The sequence below is a fragment of the Phacochoerus africanus genome, chromosome 9 (genome assembly GCF_016906955.1).
Source record: "Phacochoerus africanus isolate WHEZ1 chromosome 9, ROS_Pafr_v1, whole genome shotgun sequence".
Lineage (NCBI taxonomy): Eukaryota > Metazoa > Chordata > Mammalia > Artiodactyla > Suidae > Phacochoerus > Phacochoerus africanus.
Genome location: NC_062552.1, coordinates 128,266,165 through 128,285,959, shown reverse-complemented (window position 1 = coordinate 128,285,959; position 19,795 = coordinate 128,266,165). Strand labels below are relative to the sequence as shown.

Sequence of the window (19,795 nt, the reverse complement as noted above, 5' to 3'; positions counted from 1 at the left end):
TTTTTTTTTTTTTCTCTAATTCCTTTAGCTGATGGCTTAGGCTGCATGGCCATCACCATCCCTGTAATGACACCTTTGGGGGCATCCCATAGATTTGGAATGGCTGTGTTTTCATTGCCATTTTCCTTGAGGTGCTTTGATTTTCCTTTGGATTTCCTCATTGAACACTGGATTGTTAGAAGCATGTATTTAACTTTCCAGGCACACAGGTTTTACCCATTTTTCAAAGAATGATTGCTTTGCGTCAGTACAGGCATGTGGGTACATGCAACCACTATGGAGAACAGTAGGGAGGTTACTTAAAAATGAAGCACAGAACTGCCAAATACTCCAGAGGACCCATGCCAGAGCATCTATTAAAGGAAACCCATAAATCCAACATAGACACTAGAGATATATGAGAAACTCCCATGAACCCTAACGGTACATCCCAAGGTAAATACGACGGGGGAACAATACCATCGTGTGCTTTAGATGGCAGTGGGTCTGCCCCCCTGCAGGTGTGTCCACTCTGTCCTGCAGTTGGTTCAGGGGACAGGTGGGTCCAGCAGGAGGAGCACAAGTGCAGACACAAGGAGGGACTCCCAGCACGTGTGCGTCCTTGGAGACGCCACAGAACGCTACGCCCCTGGGTGAGTTTATTTCCTGAGTGTGGGGAAAACAATGACTTCTCCATCAGCGGTTTGTGTGCCACGGTGGAAATCAGAATGGCCCACGAGTGACAGGTGTCTACCGTGACGAAACTGACTGCAATGAATAGACATCTCCGTAAACGCCATCCAACCGGCCAGCATCAGGACCCTCATGCCTGCCTTGGGCACCTGCCACTTTGAGGTCACGCGATGCCATAACCGCTTATATACTAGGAGGCCATGCAAATAGGTTCCTCCCTCAGCAGATAAAACCAGCCCTGCCATGACCCTGCAGCTCTGGCAAGGAGCCCAGCCCCACGATCCCGTTCTGTGATCCGGAAAGAACACAGACCACCCGCCATGGAGTTTCGGCTGAACTGGGTGGTCTTGTTTGCTCTCTTACAAGGTAAATCCTGGGGCGGGGGAGAAAAAAGAGGATTGGAGGGCACCTCAGTGTGCGTGTGACAGTTTTCTGACCAGGATGTCTTTGTGTTTGCAGGTGTCCAGGCTGAGGATGAAGCTGGTGGAGTCTGGAGGAGGCCTGGTGCAGCCTGGGGGGTCTCTGAGACTCTCCTGTGTCGGCTCTGGATTCACCTTCAGTAGTACCTAGCATTAACTGGGTCCGCCAGGCTCCAGGGAAGGGGCTGGAGTGGCTGGCAGCTATTTATACTAGTGGTGGTAGCACCTACTACGCAGACTCTGTGAAGGGCCGATTCACCATCTCCAGAGACAACTCCCAGAACACGGCCTATCTGCAAATGAACAGCCTGAGAACCGAAGACACGGCCCGGTATTACTGTGCGAAAGACACAGTGAGGGGAAGCATGTTGAGCCCAGACAAAAACCTCCCTGCAGGGACACAGGGTCTGGGCTGCAGGGGGCGCTCAGGACCCACAATCACTGTGTGTGTGTTTCATGCCCAGGAGCAGGTGCAGAGGGAGGTGAAGGGCTGGTTTCCTGCCAGGGTCTGGGTCTTCCTCTCCATGTAGCATCTCCCTGGGGATCCTCTTGGACACAGGATTCTGTGCTTACACTACAGGCTCTGCAACACAAAGGCCCTCTGAGACAGGAAGAAAAAGTATCATGTCATGCACAATAGACAGAGAGTAATTTACGATTTCAATTCCTGATTGTTCTTGTCCAAATATTGAAAAAATCGAGCAGGTTCAGACATACCACACTGGCTTTAGGCAGAGGGAATCATAGACTTGCTTCCTCCTTTGGAATCTCAGTCCTTGCTTGCTGTTAGGTTGGCAGACACTGCCAGGGTCGTGGCTCCTTGCTTTCCTGTAATTCTGATGCGTGCAGAGCCTAAAAGCAGGGTATCACACCAGGACCCTCACGGGCCCCCAGGAATGATGCCAGGTAGACAGGACGTGGGTGCAGTGTCCTTTCTGGGCTCTTGCTTCCAGGTCAATACACTCTCCATCGACATAGGTGAAGCCTGCATCCTGTTCTGCTCTGTGGGTGACATGGTGACAAATAGGAACCATGAAAATTATCTCAATCAACACGTAGATATTGGTAGGGAACGTTTACACTCAGGTCGATGATAACATGTGGATTTTCAGAAAGTGCTGTAAACCAATGGGCAGGATCCCGCCTTCACCACACAGTCCGAGGTGAGCACTAGGCAGCAAGAGAAACACCCCTGCTCTCATTCCAGGAAGCAATCACTGCAACCTCACTAGCCATTGCCAATTCTCTCCAGGAATTCCTGTGAGAGGTGGGGTGGGGTCCAGTTTTGAAAGCACAGGCCCTACTAGCAAAGTATAGATTTGCGTACAGCATCTAGTCTCTAAGAATAACATATCAAGAAGATAATATGAGAAAAAGAATGTGCATGTAAATACAAAGGATCACTTTACAGAAAAAAAAATGGCACAACATTCTAAATCAACTATGCTTTAGAGTAAAATAAACAAAAATAGACAAGCCTAACAGCAAGAGTTCTCTGTTCCCTGATGTAGGCTCCACAGCTCTGCTGCATTCCACGTGCAGGCTGAAGCGCTTAGCTCTACCTCCTTCAAAGGCAGGTACACCTAGACCTACCCCACATGTGTGTGTGCAGATAGAAAAACAACATAACACATGAGCCTCCCACATATGTGTCTCCATGGAACGTTGATTCCTCTGAGTTAAAGTGAATAAGCAAAACCCAACACAGAGAGGAACCACCTGACCTCCTCTGTGTCCCTGAAGGAAGAATCAGACCTCCCCTGGGAAGGTGCACCTGCTCCACCTGGAGGGTCAGCAGATTCGGGAATTCGGGCCTAGAGGCCTCTGTAAGCCGCACCGATTCCTTCCGCTGTTCTGCCCACACCCACGCTCTGCTCAGGGTCTTCACCCACTGGGCACTCAAAGGATGCATGTCTTCTTTTCTTTAGTGTTAGAGTACCATTGATTGTCCATGTTCTCTCGCGGCTGCTGTAAACTATCTATTTTCTGATTCTCATATGCTCTTCAATCGTGGTTTCCCACAGTGGCTGCATGTGCTTCCCTGGGCAGCACATCAGGACCTCCCGGCTCGTTCATTCTCACGCAGTCCTTGACGTCCACTAACCCCAAACTTCCAGGCCTTCCCGCGCCCTCCCTCTGAACCCTGGCAACCACAGGTCTGCTCTCCGTGGGTGTGACTCGGTGTCCCTCTCTAGACAGTTTCGTCCGTGTGTGTGTCAGGTTCCACATGTAAGTGATGTGCGCTATTTGTCCTTCTCTTTGTGACTCACGTCGCTTAGGCGGAGAATCTCCAACGTTGCGTCAAGGTTGCAGCAAAAGGCATCATTTCCTCCTTCTAAACCTCAGTGGGATTCCATTGTGCATAAGTTCCCAATCGACTTCAACTGTCTCTTCCTCTGTCAATGGACATTTAGGTTGTTTCCACGCCTCTGTTATTGTGAAGAGGGCTGCAAAAACATATAACCGTGCATGTGTTTGGTTGCTTGCTTTTTTGAAAAATTTGTAGACTTACTGTGCAGGAATGATTGCTGGATCCTATGGCAGTTCTCTATGGAGTTTTTGGAAGACCTTCCATCCTGTTTTCCATAGCGGTTGTACCAGGTTACATTCCCACCACAGTCAGGAGGGTTCCCTTTGCTCCATGTCCTCTCCAGCATTTGCTCTTTGTAGACGTAGAAATAATGGCCATTCTGATCCGTGTGAGGTGGTACCTCATCAAACGTTGACTTGCATTTTCCCTAACAGTTAGTGATGTGGAGCATTTTTCCATGTGCCTACTGCCTATCCCTATGTTTTCTGTGTAATGGCCCTAAGTTGTGACATCTGATCTGAATGAAGTATGACCTGTGTTAACCACTGATTCTCCACTGCTTATTGTTACTTCCCCTTAAGACGAAGACCCCTGCTGCCGCCAATGACATCCAGGTACTTCATAGTTCAATTTCACACGCAAAGTAGTAAGAGTACTGGTAGCCTGACCCGGCTGGAAACACCATCATCGACCAGGGTCCAGTGTTTACGGACTGTGTCTGCAGACGAGAGTCCTCAGACACGACTCAATTCCAGAGGTACTGAGGTCAGAAAAAAATTTTTCCCGCCTTCTTCGGCCACGGTGAACCACAGATTCATTGTCATATGAGGTAGTACTGTACAGCCTGCATAGTTCCATGCTTGAGCCTTGAACTACTAAAAACCTACATTTGTATGTGTAAGGTTCTCTCTTTCTGCTATTAATGTGGGGTTTTGAGAGTTCCGAGTGCCATGGTTCCAGCTCTGCTGATTTGTACAGAAGGAGTTCATTATCCTTAAATGCTGCCTTTGCTTCACCTGCTAGGTGCCTGTTCTCTAAGTTTTTGGTGAATAATGATCTGCTTCATATGTCTGTAGTATTCCTTTAGCCAGAATATCAAATAAATGAAATCGTAAATGTTAAGGCTGATTTTTGCCTTCAACACATCCATTAATGTATATTTAGGCTCTCCTCATGAGATAGATTTGCAGTTAAATTGCTCTAAAAAATTCTCCCAAATGGAAACATCGTGGAGATTCATCTCCTCACTTATGAACACATTTTCAAGTCCAGGTTTGCTCAGTTATTTATACTGAGAACATTGGGATGCAGTCTCTCATGAGGACGTGTTTCAGAGAGTTGGGTAAAGGCCTTGGAGCGGGACAGCTGGGAACACACACTCCAATCTGTCCGGGGTGTAGGAGATGCCGGGGGAAGGACTGGGAAGCCGAGACCACTCAGCTGTCAGTCTCCCTGCTGGGAGGAAGTGGGGTCTGGGAAGACGCCCAGATGAGGGGCCCCCTCGGCCCAGCCCTCGGCCCTGGATGAGCGCCCAGCTCAGCCAGGTCACCCTCCCTTCCCCGTGAGTGTGCGTCGCAGGAGCAGATTCTACAGCTGAAGTGGAGGGTCCCCGGGCGGGCTCTGCCTCAAAAGGCTCCCCAGGCGCAGGAGAGGAACAGGGAAAGGCTTGTTCGCACTTCCCTGTGGCAGGTGTTGGGGCACTCTCTGTCCATCTGTCCACACCTGGACGTTATGACCCAGGGCCTGAGAGACCCTCGCTGTCTCTGATGTGGGGGAAGTACTCGGCCCTGTTGGAGGGGATGAGTGGTCCGCGTTCACCCTGTCAGTGGAGACACAATGGAACAGTCCCTGATCCAAGTGCAGGACCAAGGTCATCCTAACGCTACAGGGGGGGACGAAGATACCAGACGTGCATTCTGTGCTGCCCCTGCTCATGGAGCAGACGCCTGAAGGCAGGGAGGGAACAGCCGGTGATGCACACGTTCCTTGGGCCACAGGGACACTGTGGAGATGTCAGGTAGGGGACGCGGGGACACGTCTACACCTCGACGACAGTCGACCTCGAGGCAGGCCTTTCTCGTGATACCCTGGTCAGAGATTTGATTCCATTCTTCTTCCTCGAGCTCAGTCACTCGAATGTGACGACGCTTTGGTGCAGTCTGAGCATTCGTGTCTTCCCAGAGTTTAAACCTGACTTTTCAGGGGGATTCCCAGGATGGCAGAGTAGTAGGGTGGCAACCTCCACTACACCCACAAGTACATTAAAGGTGCAGAAGAAAAAATATATATACACATAAATGATAAAAATGTAAATATTATGTGGAATAATTGTCAAAGAAATTTTGAATAACACAGGCAACAGTTTCAGGAGTCTGACAGAGCAGGACAATCTTCATGTAAGCGGGTAGGAGAAAAAAAAAGAAAATGAACAATAAAATGAAAAAGGAATCAGGCTGACACACAATGAGAATGGAGCAGGGAAAAAAGAAATTCTCTGGTACCTGGATGTCCCCCCCACCAGCGAAGATAAGACAGGCTAGAGGAGAAATTTAGTCTCAGAGGAGAACAGAACCATCGGTTTGTAACAATGAAAATGGGAACAGCCTTGCACAAACTCACTGCTACAACCCTGCCCTTCCCAGCAACAGAGGACAGTCCAGTGGCTCAAGAAGGTGTGGGAAATGAGAATTTCAGGCTTTGGAGATCCAAACCAGGTAGAGAGCTGGGGCTGGGCGGGATGGGGGAAGGGGTACATGGCTTTGGAGTGTGCCTGGAGACACCAGAGTCCGTGGTGACCACATTTGCGGGTGTGAGCTGAGAAAAGCTGGACTGGGATTGGCTCTACACACCCTTGTCTGCAGCTGGGGAAGGTGGCATGGAAATGACCACCACGGCCACGCTCTCAGGAGCAGGACAGCCATCCTCCAGATCCCTGAGTCAACAAAGGGCATAATGTGAGCAGCTGCTGCCTGGGAACTGGAGGAAGAGCTGCCATGCACACCACAGCTGCAGAGAGCCCTTCAGGAAGCCTCCTCACAAAGGGAGGGGTGGCCAGAGTGGAGTGAACAGTTGCAGCTACAGAGCGTGGTCTCTTGGGCCTCCTTGAAACGCAGAGATCACAGGATCAGCAACCACAGAGAGTGGTCCCAAGAGACTCCCGGGAACAATCCGTCATTACTTTCAATGTGAATGGATTAAAGGCTCTAATGAAAACCATCACCAGATGAATGGATACTAATCTAAGTCCCACACGTACGCTACCTACAAGAGACCACATCAGACCTAGGGACACACGCGGCCTGCAAGGGAGGGGCGGGAGGAAGATATTCCATGCAAAGGAGAACCAAAAGAAAGCTGGAGAAGCAATCCTCCTGGAAGACAACAGAGGCTCTGAAATAATTTATCAGAGACATGGAAACACATCACATAATGATCACAGAATCGATCCGAGAAGAAGATAGAACAGCTGTAAATATATATACACACCAACACAGGAGAACCTCAGGCTCTAAGGCAACTGCCAACAGCCATCAGAAGAGAAATAGTAATGCACTATCATATCAGTGGGGGGTTTTAACACTCCATCGGCATCAAGAGGCAGACAATCCAAGCAGCAAATCCGCAACACAACGCAGCCCTGAAATGACACCTCCGACCGGATGGGCCTCGTTGATGTTTATGCGCCAGTCCAACCGAAAGCAGCCGAACACACTTTCCTCTCAAGGGCACACAGACCATTTCTGCAGGATTGAGCCCATCTTCGGCCACAGAGAAGCAGCACGAAAATTAGGAAAATTGACATCCTGTCAGGCATTTTTCCTGAGCACAATGCTAGGAGGCTAGTAATCAATCACAACAAAAAAGAAACTGAAACAGGACAAACACACGGAGCACTTGCCCCGAAAATCACACCAATTACAAAGTGAAAGACACCCCCATGGAATGGGGGAGAGTCTTGATGAAGGAAGTGAATGACAAGAGGCTAGTCTCCAAACGCAACAAACACACCACACAGCTTCATATCAACAAGCCAAGCAACCCAGTTAGAAAGTGGCCAGAAGATCTAAACAGACTGCTCCCCAAAATCGACAAACAGATCCCCCAGAAGTACATGATGTGAAACGACACTAATTACGAGAGAAATGCACGTAAAACTGCCATGAGGTGTCCCTCACATCAGACAGAAAGGCCGTAACACGAGAAATAAAAACCTCTTCCAACGATAAATGCCGGCACGAGTGTGGAAAGCAGAGACCCTCCTACATTCTTGGTGGGAACGTAAGATGGTGCAACTACTGTGGGGTGTTGTACGGAAGTTCCTCACGTACCTCAACATGGGGCAAACCCAGCATCCAGCCCTCCCACCCTGGGCATGTGTCTGGAGAAACTGGAATCAGAAAAGTTATAGGCACCCCAGCATAAAGTGAAGCACTCTTCCCAAGACACGAGGCCTGGGGCAACGCAAACGGCCATCGGCAGAGAACTGGGTTAAGAAGATGGCATGGGTTTCCCGCCGTGGCTCTGTGGAGTAAGAACACATCTAGTATCCATGCGGATGCAGGAGCAATGCCTGGCCTCCCTCAGTGGGCTAAGCATCTGGCACTGCTGCAAGCTGCGGCATAGGTCACAGAGGCAGCTCAGATCCCAGGGTTGCTCTAGCCATGGTGTAGACCAGCAGCTTTAGCTTCGACTTGACCCCTAGCCTTGGAATGTCCATATGCCACAGGTGTGACCCCGAAAAAGAAAAAAAAAAGATGACAATGCAAATCAAATGTACAAGTGTATTGCCAAACATCAGTCAGAATGGCCGTCATCAGTACACTGCAAATACCAAATGCTGGAGAGGGTCTGGAGCAAAAGGCACCCTCCTACAAAGCTGGCGGGAATATAAACCAGTGCAGGAAATACAGAAGAGAATATAATGCTTCCTCTAAAACCTAAAAAGAATGAGGCCCTAAGACCCAGCAATGCCACCACTGGGAAAATATGTGGAGGAAGCTGCAATTCAAATAGATACATGTGGAGTTTCCATTGTGGTGCAGAGGAAATGAATCCGGCTAGGAACCATGAGGTTGCAGTTAGGATCCCAGACCTCACTCAGTGGGTTAAGGATCCGGCGTTGCCCTGCGCTGTGGTGTAGGTCGCAGACGCAGAAGTGTTCTTTCAATGGACATTTAGGTTGTTTCCCTGTCTTGGCTTTTGTGAATATTGTGGCTATGAAGTTAAGGGTGCAAGTGTATTTCTCAATGAACGATATGTCCAGATATATGCCCAGGAGAAGGAGGGAGGGATCATATGATAGTATGTGTTTGTTTTTCTCAGGGATCTCCATACTGTTTTCTGTAACGCCTGTTCCAAGTTGCATTCCCACCAACAGCGAAGGAGGGCTCCCTTTTCTCCACATCCTCTCCAGCATTTGCTACTGTTGACTTGTTAATAGTGGACATTTTGAAACATGTGAAGTGATTCCTCACGGTAGTTTTGATTTGCATCTCTCCAAAAATTAACAATGTGGAGCATTTCTTATGTGCCTTTTGAACATCTGTGTGTCTTCTTTGGGGAAATGTCTGGTCACATCTTCTGCCCATTTTTCACTCGAGTTGTTGGGTTTTTTCCTATTGAGTAGCATATGTTGTTTGTGTATTTTAGAGATTAAGAACCTGTTGGTTGCATCGTTTGAAACTACGTTCTCCCATTCCATATGTTGTCTCTTTTGCAGTTTCCTTTGCAACCTAGGAAGCTGGGTTAGGACCTATTGGTTTATTTTGCTTTTAGCTCTGTTGCCTTGGGAGAATGAACTAAGAAAACATTTGTACGGTTTCGGTCACAGAACGTTTGCCTATGTTTTCTCCTAGGAGTTATGGTCTTATGTTTTGCTCTTTAAGACATTTTGAGTCTATTCTTGTGCCTGGTGTGAGCATGTGTTCTAGTTTCATTGATTTACATGCAGCTTTCCAGTTTTCGCAGCACCACTTGCTGAAGGGACTCTCTTTCTTCCATTTGAGATTCAGGCCTCCTTTGTTGATAGCTAATTGACCATTTCTGGGCTGAGATCATTTCTGGGCTCTCTCTTCTGTTCCATTGGTCAGTACGCCTGTTTTTGTACCAATACCACACTGTCTTGATTACTGTAGCTTTCTGACACTGTCTGAAATCTGGGAGAGGTAGGCCTCTGGCTCGTTCCTATTTTCCTCAGGATTGCTTTGGCAATTCTGGGTCTTTTATGGTTCCATATAAATGTTTGGACGGTGTGTTCTAGTTCTGTGAAAAATGTCCTGGGTAGTTTCAGAAGGATGGCCTCAAATCTGTAGATTGCTGTGGGTAGTAGGCCTATTTTAACAATACTCATTCTTCTATCACGGCAGACTGGTTGCTTAAATTGACACACGTGTTTCGGTATATTTTGTCTTTTCTTTATAAGATATTTCAGCGTGTAAATTCCTCTGTAAATATAGTGCAAGGATAAATTATATATATTTTATGTGTCCATCTGGAAGCATCTTTCTCGAGGCAGTGTTTTCTCTACTGTAAATGAACCTAATGTAACAATTGATGGGCAGCTTAACATGAAGACATGCACCAAGTCACCTGTGCAAATTCTTTGGAGCTGGAGAGCTGGGTCACACATCGAATTCTGTCTAGGTTTGCAAGAATCTTCCCTGAGGAAGGGCTGGGAAGTGAGCACTTTCAGCCCATCCAATCTCCTTCCTGGGACGATGTTGTTGCCTGAGAACTTAAATACACAAGGTGGACACATAGCCCCACCCTCAGCCCCGAGTGAGCTCCCAGACTATGCATAAATGTATGTGGACAATGGGTTGGATTTGCTGTATCCCTGAACGTAACACAAATTGGTAAGTCAACTACATTACAAAAATTTTTTAGGAACTATTTGATCATGTTATTACCTGCTGAAAAGGGTTTTGATAAATATCAACACCCATTGCTGATAATAAAATGTCAAGAGTATGGGCATAGGATGCACTGAAACAACAGATGAAATATCATCAATGTCAACCCCACATCTAACACCATTCTCAGTGGTGAAAAGATGACAGATCAGGAACAAGGAAAGTACGTCCACTCCAAACACTTTGCATCAAGTTCAGGAGAAGTACAAGGATGTCTACTGTCACCACGGTTCTCCAACATTACGCTACTCAGCACCCAATAGATCTTGGGAGAAGCCAAAGGGGAAGTCCAAAGATACCTAGAGACAAGTGACTATGAAGATACAGCAATCCAACACCGATGGGCCACAGGCAAAAACAGTTCTGAGAGGAACGTTTGCAGCAATACAGTCATACTTCAGAAAATGTGAATGCTCGAAAAAGGAGCATAACCTCCTACCTAAAACACCTAGAGAACGAAGAACAGACAACACCCGAGAAAGGAGAGGGTACGAAATCATAAGGATGAGGGAAGAAAACACAGAAACGGAGACAAAGCAAACAATGAAGACCCAGGAAACTGAAGGTTGGGTCTTTGAAAACCTACAACAAAACTGGCAAATTGAATCAACAGGAGAAAAATGGAGAGGATGCAAATCAACAAAATTAGCAGTGGAAAAGGAGAATTAACAACGGACACTGCAGAAATACAAAGGATCCTAAGAGACTACATTAGAGACTATATGCCAATAAAAGGGGAAACTTAGAAAAATGGGACAGATTCTTACAAAATTACAACTGAATAGAGTGAACCAGGATGGAGCAGAAAATGTGAAGAGTCACAGGAAACCGTGAGATGGGGTCACCTTGCTCTACAACAGATATTGAAAAAACTTTGTAAATTAAATTTACATAAGATAAAAATACAAAAAAAGAATATATGACTAGACAAACCTCAAGATTGAAATTCAAAATATAATTTATATACTTCCAAAAAACAAAAGTCCGGGACCTGATGGCCTCGCAGGCAAGTTCTATCCAACTTTCAGAGAAAAGTTACTACCTAGTTTGAGAGCATCTCAGGCCAGACACTGTAAATATCCACGAGGCAAACACAGGCAGAACACTCTTTGACGTAAATCACAGCAACAGCTTGTTCCAACCACCTCCTAGAAGAAGCTCAAGAAAAACAAAAATAAACAAATGGAACCTAACTCAACTCAGAAGCTTTTGCACATCCAAGCAAACCATGAAAACATGAAAAGTCATCCCAGAGAATGGGTGAAAATCTTTGCAAATCATGCAACAGACAAGGGACTAACCTCCAAAATATATAAACAATTCATACAAAATAACAAACAACCCAATCGAAAGATGGGCACAAGACCTAAACAGACATTTCTCCACAGAGGACATACACATGGCCAACAGGCACATGAAAAGATGCTCAACACCAGTGACTATTAGAGAAATGCAAATCGAAGCTACAGTGAGGAACCACCCACACCGGTCAGAATGGCCATCATGAACGAGTAAACAGTGAACAAATCCTGGAGACGTTTCGGAAAAGGGTACCCGCCTTCACTGTTGGTGGGAATGACAATTGGTACAACCACTGTGCAAAACAGTAGGGAGGCTCCTCAGAAGGCTAAATGTGGAATCACCACGTGATCCAGGCGACCCACTCCTGGGCGTATTCCCAGAACTAACATTCATTCGAAAACATGTATGCACCCCTATGTTCACTACAGCATAATTGCCATAGTCAAGACAAGGAAACAATGAAGAAGTCCATCAACACAGGACTGGATAGAGAGATTTAGTATGCACACACAGCAGAATACCACTCAGCCGAAGAAAACATGAAATAATGCCAATTGGAGCAACATGGGTGGAACCAGGAATTATCCACCTGAGGGAAGTAAAGCAGACAACACCAATTCATGTGAGATCACCAATAGGTGGACGCGAATAGAAATGATAGAACCGACAGAGCAGAAATAGACTCAACGATTTTGAAACCAAAATTACCTTGACCAAAGAGGAAATGTGGGGAGGGGTTAAATTAGGGACTAGGCATTGATGTCCACTCTACCACACACAGCAGAGGTAGATAACAAGGACCTAGTGTGTCCCGCAGGGAAACAGAGTCAGCAATGCGCAATCACCCACATGGAGAAAGAATCGGAAGATGCATGGATGTGTGTGCAGGTAAAACGGAGCTTCTTTGCTGTTCACAGAAAACATCACAAGTTTTTAACTATGGTACATTTAATTTTAAAAAGTTAAGACTTCTTTTCTCATGACAGTCATCTGATGTGTTAATGAGAATCTTATACTCTATGATTTGTCCAATATTTTGGTGGTTGTGAGAATGTGAAAAGGGATCATTTTCCCAGCTTCTCGGCTCTCTGCACATCCAAGATGAGTACTGGCTTTATTGCAACACCCAGAACCTGAAAAGAATTCCAACGTCAGACATCAGCTAAAGGAATAGACTGATTTTACCAGGACCACTCTTCGGAAAACACTTTCCATTAAAAATCGGCTATTGCTGACTCGCACAGAAACGTGGTAATGTTCACAATATCGATGCTGAGTAAGATAAGCCATACAAGCAAAAGCATATACAATACACGTCCATTCGTATATTTCTAGAGCATGGAAACTAACCTGAAGCATCCTGACCCAGATCAAACATAATGTGAGGACCTGGTGGAAAAAGAGAAGGGAGAGGAAGGAGGAACACCAGAAACTCGTGAAAATAGGGAGAGAATTGATCTGTCCAAACATGAAAAGCTTGATGCCCACATCAGTGCTTATCAAAGTGTACAATCTAAATATCATAGTTTATTAGAGGACAGTTTTACCTCACTCAAGATATCACCAATAAGGAAACAAATGGCTAGAGACAGAAGCAGTGACAGAAAAATAGTGAAAAATCAGAAGCACTTGAAAACACTTCTCATGGAGCCTGAGGATATATTGTTAGGTAAACATGACAACAGAACGAAATCACCAAGTGCTCATGATGGGGGTGTCCTGACACCCCGCCAGGTGTGTCCACTCTATCTTGGAGCTGGTCCAGGGAAGCAGGTGTGTCCAGAGAGGAGGAGCACAGGTGCAGAACAGGGACTACCTCTCAGGACACATCTGTTCGTGGAAGTTTCACACACCCTCTACACACCTGGGTGTGGTTTCCTTCTCTAATGTGGGGGTGACGGGGACACCTACACCACGGATGGGTGTGCGTGTGGAAAAACAAAGTAACGCATGGGTGGCCGGCGTTTACTATTTAAAAAAATGAGAAAATATAAAACCGTTTTCCAAAATGCTATCAAAACACCAAATCCAAGACACTCACACCGGCTCTGGGGAACTTCTCTTTCTGAGGGCCTTCAATGACGTAATATCTTCTATCCTAGGAGCTTATGCAAATAGGGTCCTCCCTCTACTGATAAGACAGCCTTGTCCTGAACCTGCAGCTCTGGCAGCGGAGTCCCAGCCCCAGGATCCCCAGGTGCTCCCATTCTGTTATCAGGACTGAACACAGACCACATGCCATGGAGTCTGGGCTGAGCTGGGTGGTCCTTGCGGCTCTTTTACAAGGTAGGTTTTCCAGAACAAAGGATGCTGAGGATTGGAGGGCACCTCAGTGTGCGTGTGACAGTTTTCTGACCAGGATGTCTTTGTGTTTGCAGGTGTCCAGGGTGAGGGGCAGCTGGTGGAGTCTGGAGGAGGCCTGGTGCAGCCTGTGCGTCTCTGAGACTCTCCTGTGCAGACTCTGGGTTCACCTTCAGTGGCTTCTACGTGCACTGGGTCTTCCAGGCTCCCGGGAAGTGACTGGAGTAGGTGGCAGGTATTAGCAGTCATGGCGGTAGCACCTACTACGCAGACTCTGTGAAGGGCCGATTCACCATCTCCAGAGACAACTCTGGGAACACACTGTATCTGCAGATGAACAGCCTGAGAACTGAAGACACGGCCCGGTATGACTGTGCGAAAGACACAGTGAGGGGAAGGCTGTGTGAGCCCAGACACAAACCTCCCTGCAGGGACACAGGGCCTGGGCTGCAGGGGGCACTCAGGACCCAGAGGTGTTTGCTTCATGCCCAGGAGCAGGTGCAGAGGGAAGTGAAGGGATGGTTTCCTGCCAGGGTCTGGGGCTTCCTCTCCCTGTGGCATCTCCCCAAGGGAATCCCTCTGCACTCATGATTCTCTACACACTATTCAGTCTCTGAAGGAGAAAGGAGTGTTGGAATAGGGGAAATATTCTCACATGCATAAAAGTTAGGGAGACACTATATGTTGTTTCATCCTTCTCTTAATATCTTTAATTAACTCTTCATGACCGCTGGTGAGTCTACAAAAGAGGGTCCATTGGACTCAGCCAGGGAGCTCAACACAGCAGATCCAGCGACCCAGCAGCTAGCAGCAACATCATAAAGTGCACACTGGACATCAGACATCAGCAGGTTCCAAACCGAAAGCAAGAGAAGCAGCTCCCCTCGGTGGTCGTGATGCCCCTGACACCTCACTCACAGCCTCCAAGCCAGTCTCCTCCGTGCCAATGCACAGGGACCCCCACTGCAGCTTGCGGGGGAAGCTGAGTCTGAGGACACCACACACAGTGAGGCAAGGAGTGTGAGCAGTTTATCGCATCCGTCACTGAGGTGTCTGTTGAGCGCAGGGACGTCCTGTCCAGTACATCCTGGGGAAGGACAGAGCCACCTGATGTTCATGCCAATTATTATCGACAGGATTAGGATGCTCTTTCTCACGCCCTCCTACAAACAGGTCTCGCCCGGGCCAGGGCCCAGATTCCGGCCTGCTCTTCGCGGGTGCAGCCAGACCCCTTTCAAGACCACATGGCTGTCTTGCCAGGTCAAGTCAAAGGCTGTGTACGGTAAGGGCCCGAACTTCTCTGATCAAAGTGGCAGCGTCCTGGCTGCAGGAGCCTCGTTTGTTCCGGATGTGACAGAGCGAGCAGACATGGGCACCGGAGCCCGGGCCCCGAGAGCGCCCCAGGCTCCACTGTCAAATTCCCAAAGGGGGAGCGCCGTGGGGCCCGGCTCATGGTGATGCGCCCTCCGTGACCTGGTGCAGGGAGGGGAACGAGGGCTCCTCTCTGGGGACGCAGGTGGGACCTGAAGTGCTGAGGCTCAGTGCCGGAGGCTGGTGAGATCGAGGACGGGTAGGCTCATCTAGACTAGCTGGCGGGAAGGGGTGGGTGGGGTGGGGGGCACCAGGCGATAGAGTAGGAGAGAGACACATACAGCGGGAGTCCCTCACACCTAGATTTTGGCTGAGGGCCCTAGAGCCTTGGACATGGGGAACCTCCGACCATTTTCCACGTCAGCGTGTCTGGGTCAGATTGCTTCCAGCTGTTGAGAATACAGCCAAGGCGAGAGGCTGCAGGGGGCTCCCGGGATGTACCAGAACCCATTCTTAGCCTCCACGCAGTAGAATAGGGGTACTCAGAGCCACCGACTGGCCAAAGGTGTGCCTTAGTGTCTCAGCGACGTCTCCGAGGCACTGAGGCGCAAAGCTGCAACCGTCTCCACAGTCGTGTCTGGCTTGGGGGAGGTGGCCAGAGAAGCGGGGACCTGTGCCACTAGGGCACCACGGGAATTCCCAGGAACCAGCTGAGGCTGACTCGCTTTTCGCAGAGCCCCTGGGATGTGCCTTATGGTCCTACTGGGGAGGCGGTGGCCAGCGACAAGGGACTCTGTGTTTGCCTTGAGCACTAAGTGCCTCTTGTTGCAAAGAACTTATCTTGATGGGGGCAGATGCTCTCATAGCCTGGTCCCTTCTCTGTCCCCCTTGTCCTCTCACAGGTGTCTTCGAGGGGCAGGCAGCCCTGAGGACTCTTAACTGCCTGCACGGTACGAGCTGTCCCGGTCCGCAGCTGGGAGGGAAAAAGAAAGGAGGACGCCTCACCCATCAGGTGGCCGGTACTAAGGTGCAGTGCTTGGTGGGGCCTTCGGAGCACACCACGTCGTAACCTGGCCCGAGTTCCCCAGCTGCTTCCCCAGCTACTCACCTGTTCCCAGAGGGTCGCAGAAAGAGAGAAGGGAGAGGGAGGGGGAGAGACCCCCAGTAAGTCCCCGTGCAGGACCGAAATGTCTCGGTCCATGGGCACAGTTTGGAAAGATAATTTTCCAGACTCGTGGCGAGGGGAAGACAAAGGACAGGTTGCCGGCAGAGACGCGCTTGGTGCAGAGGGACGACCTCCTGATCTTCGGGGGGACCTGGCCGCAGGGGCGTTGGTGGGCCTGTTGACCGTGTCGCAGTCACTCGGCAAGTCTTCGCTGGCCAGCAGGAGGACTCTACATGCTGCACACAGACAGGCCTCTGCTTCCCTCTCCCTTCGGGTTTCCACACTCGCGACCCCGGACACAGCCCTGCCGCCTGCCCCCAGTCAGGCACCACTGAGTGCATGTCCAGGCCCCGCCTGCCTCGCCCTGTGTCTGTTACCTAATCCCCTCAGGTGACCCGCCCGGGAGTAGGTGCCCACAGCCCCAGGCTCCCTTTGTTCCCAGTCAGCATCTCCTTGGAAAGCAGTGGCTGCAGCTAGAGGCTCAGGCCTGGCTTCTCTGGGGTCCTCCTTTTGTCCGTTCTTCTTGACAGATGTCCCTGAGTAGGGACACAAACCCGGCAGAAGGCCAGGTCACCCTGAAGGAAGCCCTCTGGCTGCTTGGGTTCTGGGCAGTGCTGGCCTCAGTCCAGTGCTCTCAAGGCCGCCCCTCGTGGCGTTACATCTCCTCAGAGGTGGTGATTCCCAGGAAGGAGTTACACCATGGCAAGGGCGTTCAGATGCCAGGCTGGCTCTCCTACAGCCTGCATTTTGGGGGCCAGAGGCATATTATCCACATGCGGCCCAAGAAAATCTTTTGGCCTGGACACCTGCTCGTGATGACTCAGGATGACCAAGGAGCCTTGCAGATGGACTACCCCTTCATCCCTTCCGACTGTTACCACCTCGGCTACTTGGAGGAGATTCCTTTCTCCAGGGTCACGGTGGACACATGCTATGGGGGTCTCCGAGGCTTTATGAAGTTAGATGACTTAACCTACGAAATCAACCCCATGAGGGAGTCTCAAAGGTTTGAACACGTCGTTTCTCAGATAGTAGCAGATGCCAATGCAGTGGGACCTATGTATACACTGGGCTCCAAAGAGGAAGAAGACGCCCTGTTCTCTCTAGAAGATGCCAGTGCAGCCCCCAGGATCGCTAGTAAGTCCTATGCATCTCATAGAGCAAAACTGAAAGGATTTCTTCATTGTACTCGGGAAATGCATAATTCCCTAGGAAATCTGTCAAACTCTATTACCTACCTGATAGATTTAGGTAGTATAATGGACTCGATGATTCTAACTCTTGATACAAGGTACTATATTAGCAGCCTGCTTGTTTATAATAACCGTGACCCAGTCAACACAGGCGATCTTGCAGAGGGAGGTGCATACTACCAGTATTATCAGAGCACTCTGTATCCAAGTCTTGATCCACACACAGCCCTTATCCTGAATAGACATCATCCAAGAGACAATCAATATGAGGTGCAAATATACGGGGTGTGCGGCCGCCGTAACCTCCTCCCAGTTGGTCACTTGGGCAGACATAAAATAATGGTAGGTGTCGTTGCATCTGCCATTACTGGGAGGTCTATAGGTCTGTATTATGACAGTATGAGCTGCATTTGCCAGAGAAGGTCCGTCTGCCTTATGTTCTACTCTCCTTCATTAACAGACACCTTCAGTAACTGTTCCTTTGTACACATCCAACATGTATATTTTTATTCTGGTAAGAAGTGCATGTTTCAGACTGCATCTGTGTATCACAACAGAAGCCTGGCAAACGATCGTTGTGGAGATAAGAAGGTGGACCCTGGGGAGACCTGCGACTGTGGCTCCATTAAGGAGTGTTACAGCAACCCCTGCTGTACCGATGAATGTCGGCTTACCCCCGGAAGTTCTTGTAGTGTAGACCTGTGCTGTTCAAACTGCAACTATTCCCGCCCTGGGACACTCTGCAGGCCAACCCAAAATATATGCGACCTTCCCGAGTACTGCACTGGTACAGAAAGGTTTTGTCCTGGTGATGTTTATTTGCAAGATGGAACCCCGTGCTCCGAGGAGGGCTATTGCTATCATGGAAATTGCACGGACCGCTCCATGCATTGCAAAGAGATCTTTGGCAGAAATGCTGTGAACGCTGCAAATGAGTGCTATTCTATCAACAAAAGGGGCCATCGGTATGGACACTGTAGAAAACGACCTGAGGCTGTCGACTTTACTGCTTGCAGTGATGCTGATGTACTGTGTGGAAGGTTGCAATGTACCAATGTCACTCACCTTCCAGTGTTGCAAGAGCATGTTGGATTTCATCAGTCTGTGATATCAAGTGAGTTGTGCTTTGGGGTGGACGTGCACCGTGGGACTGAAACAAATGATGTTGGTCATGTGAGAACTGGCACCCTCTGCAGGCCTCGAGTGTTTTGTTCAAATACCTACTGCAACGGCACTTTGACTGATCTGAGGTATGACTGTATCCCCGAGAAGTGCAGTTATAGAGGGATTTGCAACAATAGAAGGAACTGCCACTGCCACATAGGCTGGGATCCCCCATATTGCGTACAGGAAGGTGTTGGAGGAAGCGTGGACAGCGGACCGCCGCAAGAACGAAAGAGGTCGTTAAAACAAACCCGAGCGCCAATCATCTATTTGAGACTGCTCTTCGGTCGCCTTTATGCCTTCATAGCTGCGATGCTCTTTGGTGTGGCCACAAACATAAAATCTATCAAGACCACCACAGTTAAGGAAGTAACAGTGAATGCTTAGATATCCTGAACCAGCCTCCTGACCCTTGTTCAACTACAGGCAATGTAGAAGGAACATGTGTGAGAAAATCAGGAATGAGATGCCACAGCTGAAGTTCACTTCCTAGAAGTCTGTGGAGCAGGGCTGGGGGCTTATACCGTGAGTGGTCAGAATTCTCACACCAGGTCTCTTTGAGAAGCTGCTTCCCGGCATGCTGAAATAAAACCTAAGAACACACGCCAGAGGCCTGTACTATTTGGTTCGCCCTTAAGAGTGAGACGGAGCCTGAGACTTTGGCCAGCAGAGGAGACCTCAGGCAGCCGCTGGGTCTGGACCCGAGTTCCCGGATCCCAGCGTTAACGTTTGCCATGGGCCCTTCTAGGGGCAGCTTCATGATGTTTCTCCGTGTGGGTGCTGTTCAGGCCTGAGGGCCTCCTCGTCTTCTCCATAACCTCTCCTTCTCTAAACCCAAAGTGGGTGCAGAGCAATGGAGGGCTACTCCCCACCTGCGCTGGCTGTCCCCTCCTGGGGGGGCTGTGGGCTGCGGGGATGAGAGTGATGTGGGCCCAGTTCCCGCCCGGCGTCAACAGGGACAGTCTGGAGAACATCCTTCCCAAAGCGGGACACGGAGGTCAGGAGGCGGAAGGTGGCATTTGCTGAAACCCCGTCAGAAACTTGTC

The 19,795-nt window shown here is 49.1% G+C and overlaps 1 protein-coding gene and 1 pseudogene across 3 annotated transcripts; both read left to right on the top strand.

Annotated features, from left to right (window-relative positions):
• Nucleotides 1–905: 905 nt before the first annotated feature.
• LOC125136781 (uncharacterized) lies at nucleotides 906–14,522 on the top strand (annotated as a pseudogene). The gene is made up of 4 exons (XR_007137228.1): nucleotides 906–1,038; nucleotides 1,132–1,496; nucleotides 13,755–13,901; nucleotides 13,994–14,522. The product of XR_007137228.1 is annotated as an uncharacterized LOC125136781 (transcript).
• On the top strand, nucleotides 14,188–19,352 carry LOC125135501 (disintegrin and metalloproteinase domain-containing protein 21-like). Of its 2 annotated transcripts, none has more exons than XM_047795733.1 (4): nucleotides 14,188–14,281; nucleotides 15,090–15,198; nucleotides 16,130–16,254; nucleotides 16,458–19,352. In XM_047795733.1, the coding sequence occupies exon 4, from the start codon at nucleotides 16,923–16,925 to the stop codon at nucleotides 19,134–19,136; it is 2,214 nt and encodes a 737-aa protein (XP_047651689.1). In that variant the 5' UTR covers nucleotides 14,188–14,281; nucleotides 15,090–15,198; nucleotides 16,130–16,254; nucleotides 16,458–16,922; the 3' UTR covers nucleotides 19,137–19,352. The 2 variants fall into 2 exon arrangements, with proteins under 2 accessions (XP_047651689.1, XP_047651690.1); XM_047795734.1 differs by having other exon boundaries at nucleotides 15,090–16,254; nucleotides 16,458–17,529; nucleotides 18,046–19,352.
• The last annotated feature ends 443 nt before the right edge of the window (nucleotides 19,353–19,795 follow it).

Bases quoted from the DNA above. Each gene is read 5' to 3' on its own strand.
- LOC125135501 (XM_047795733.1), top strand. From the start codon at position 16,923: ATGTCCCTGAGTAGGGACACAAACCCGGCAGAAGGCCAGGTCACCCTG.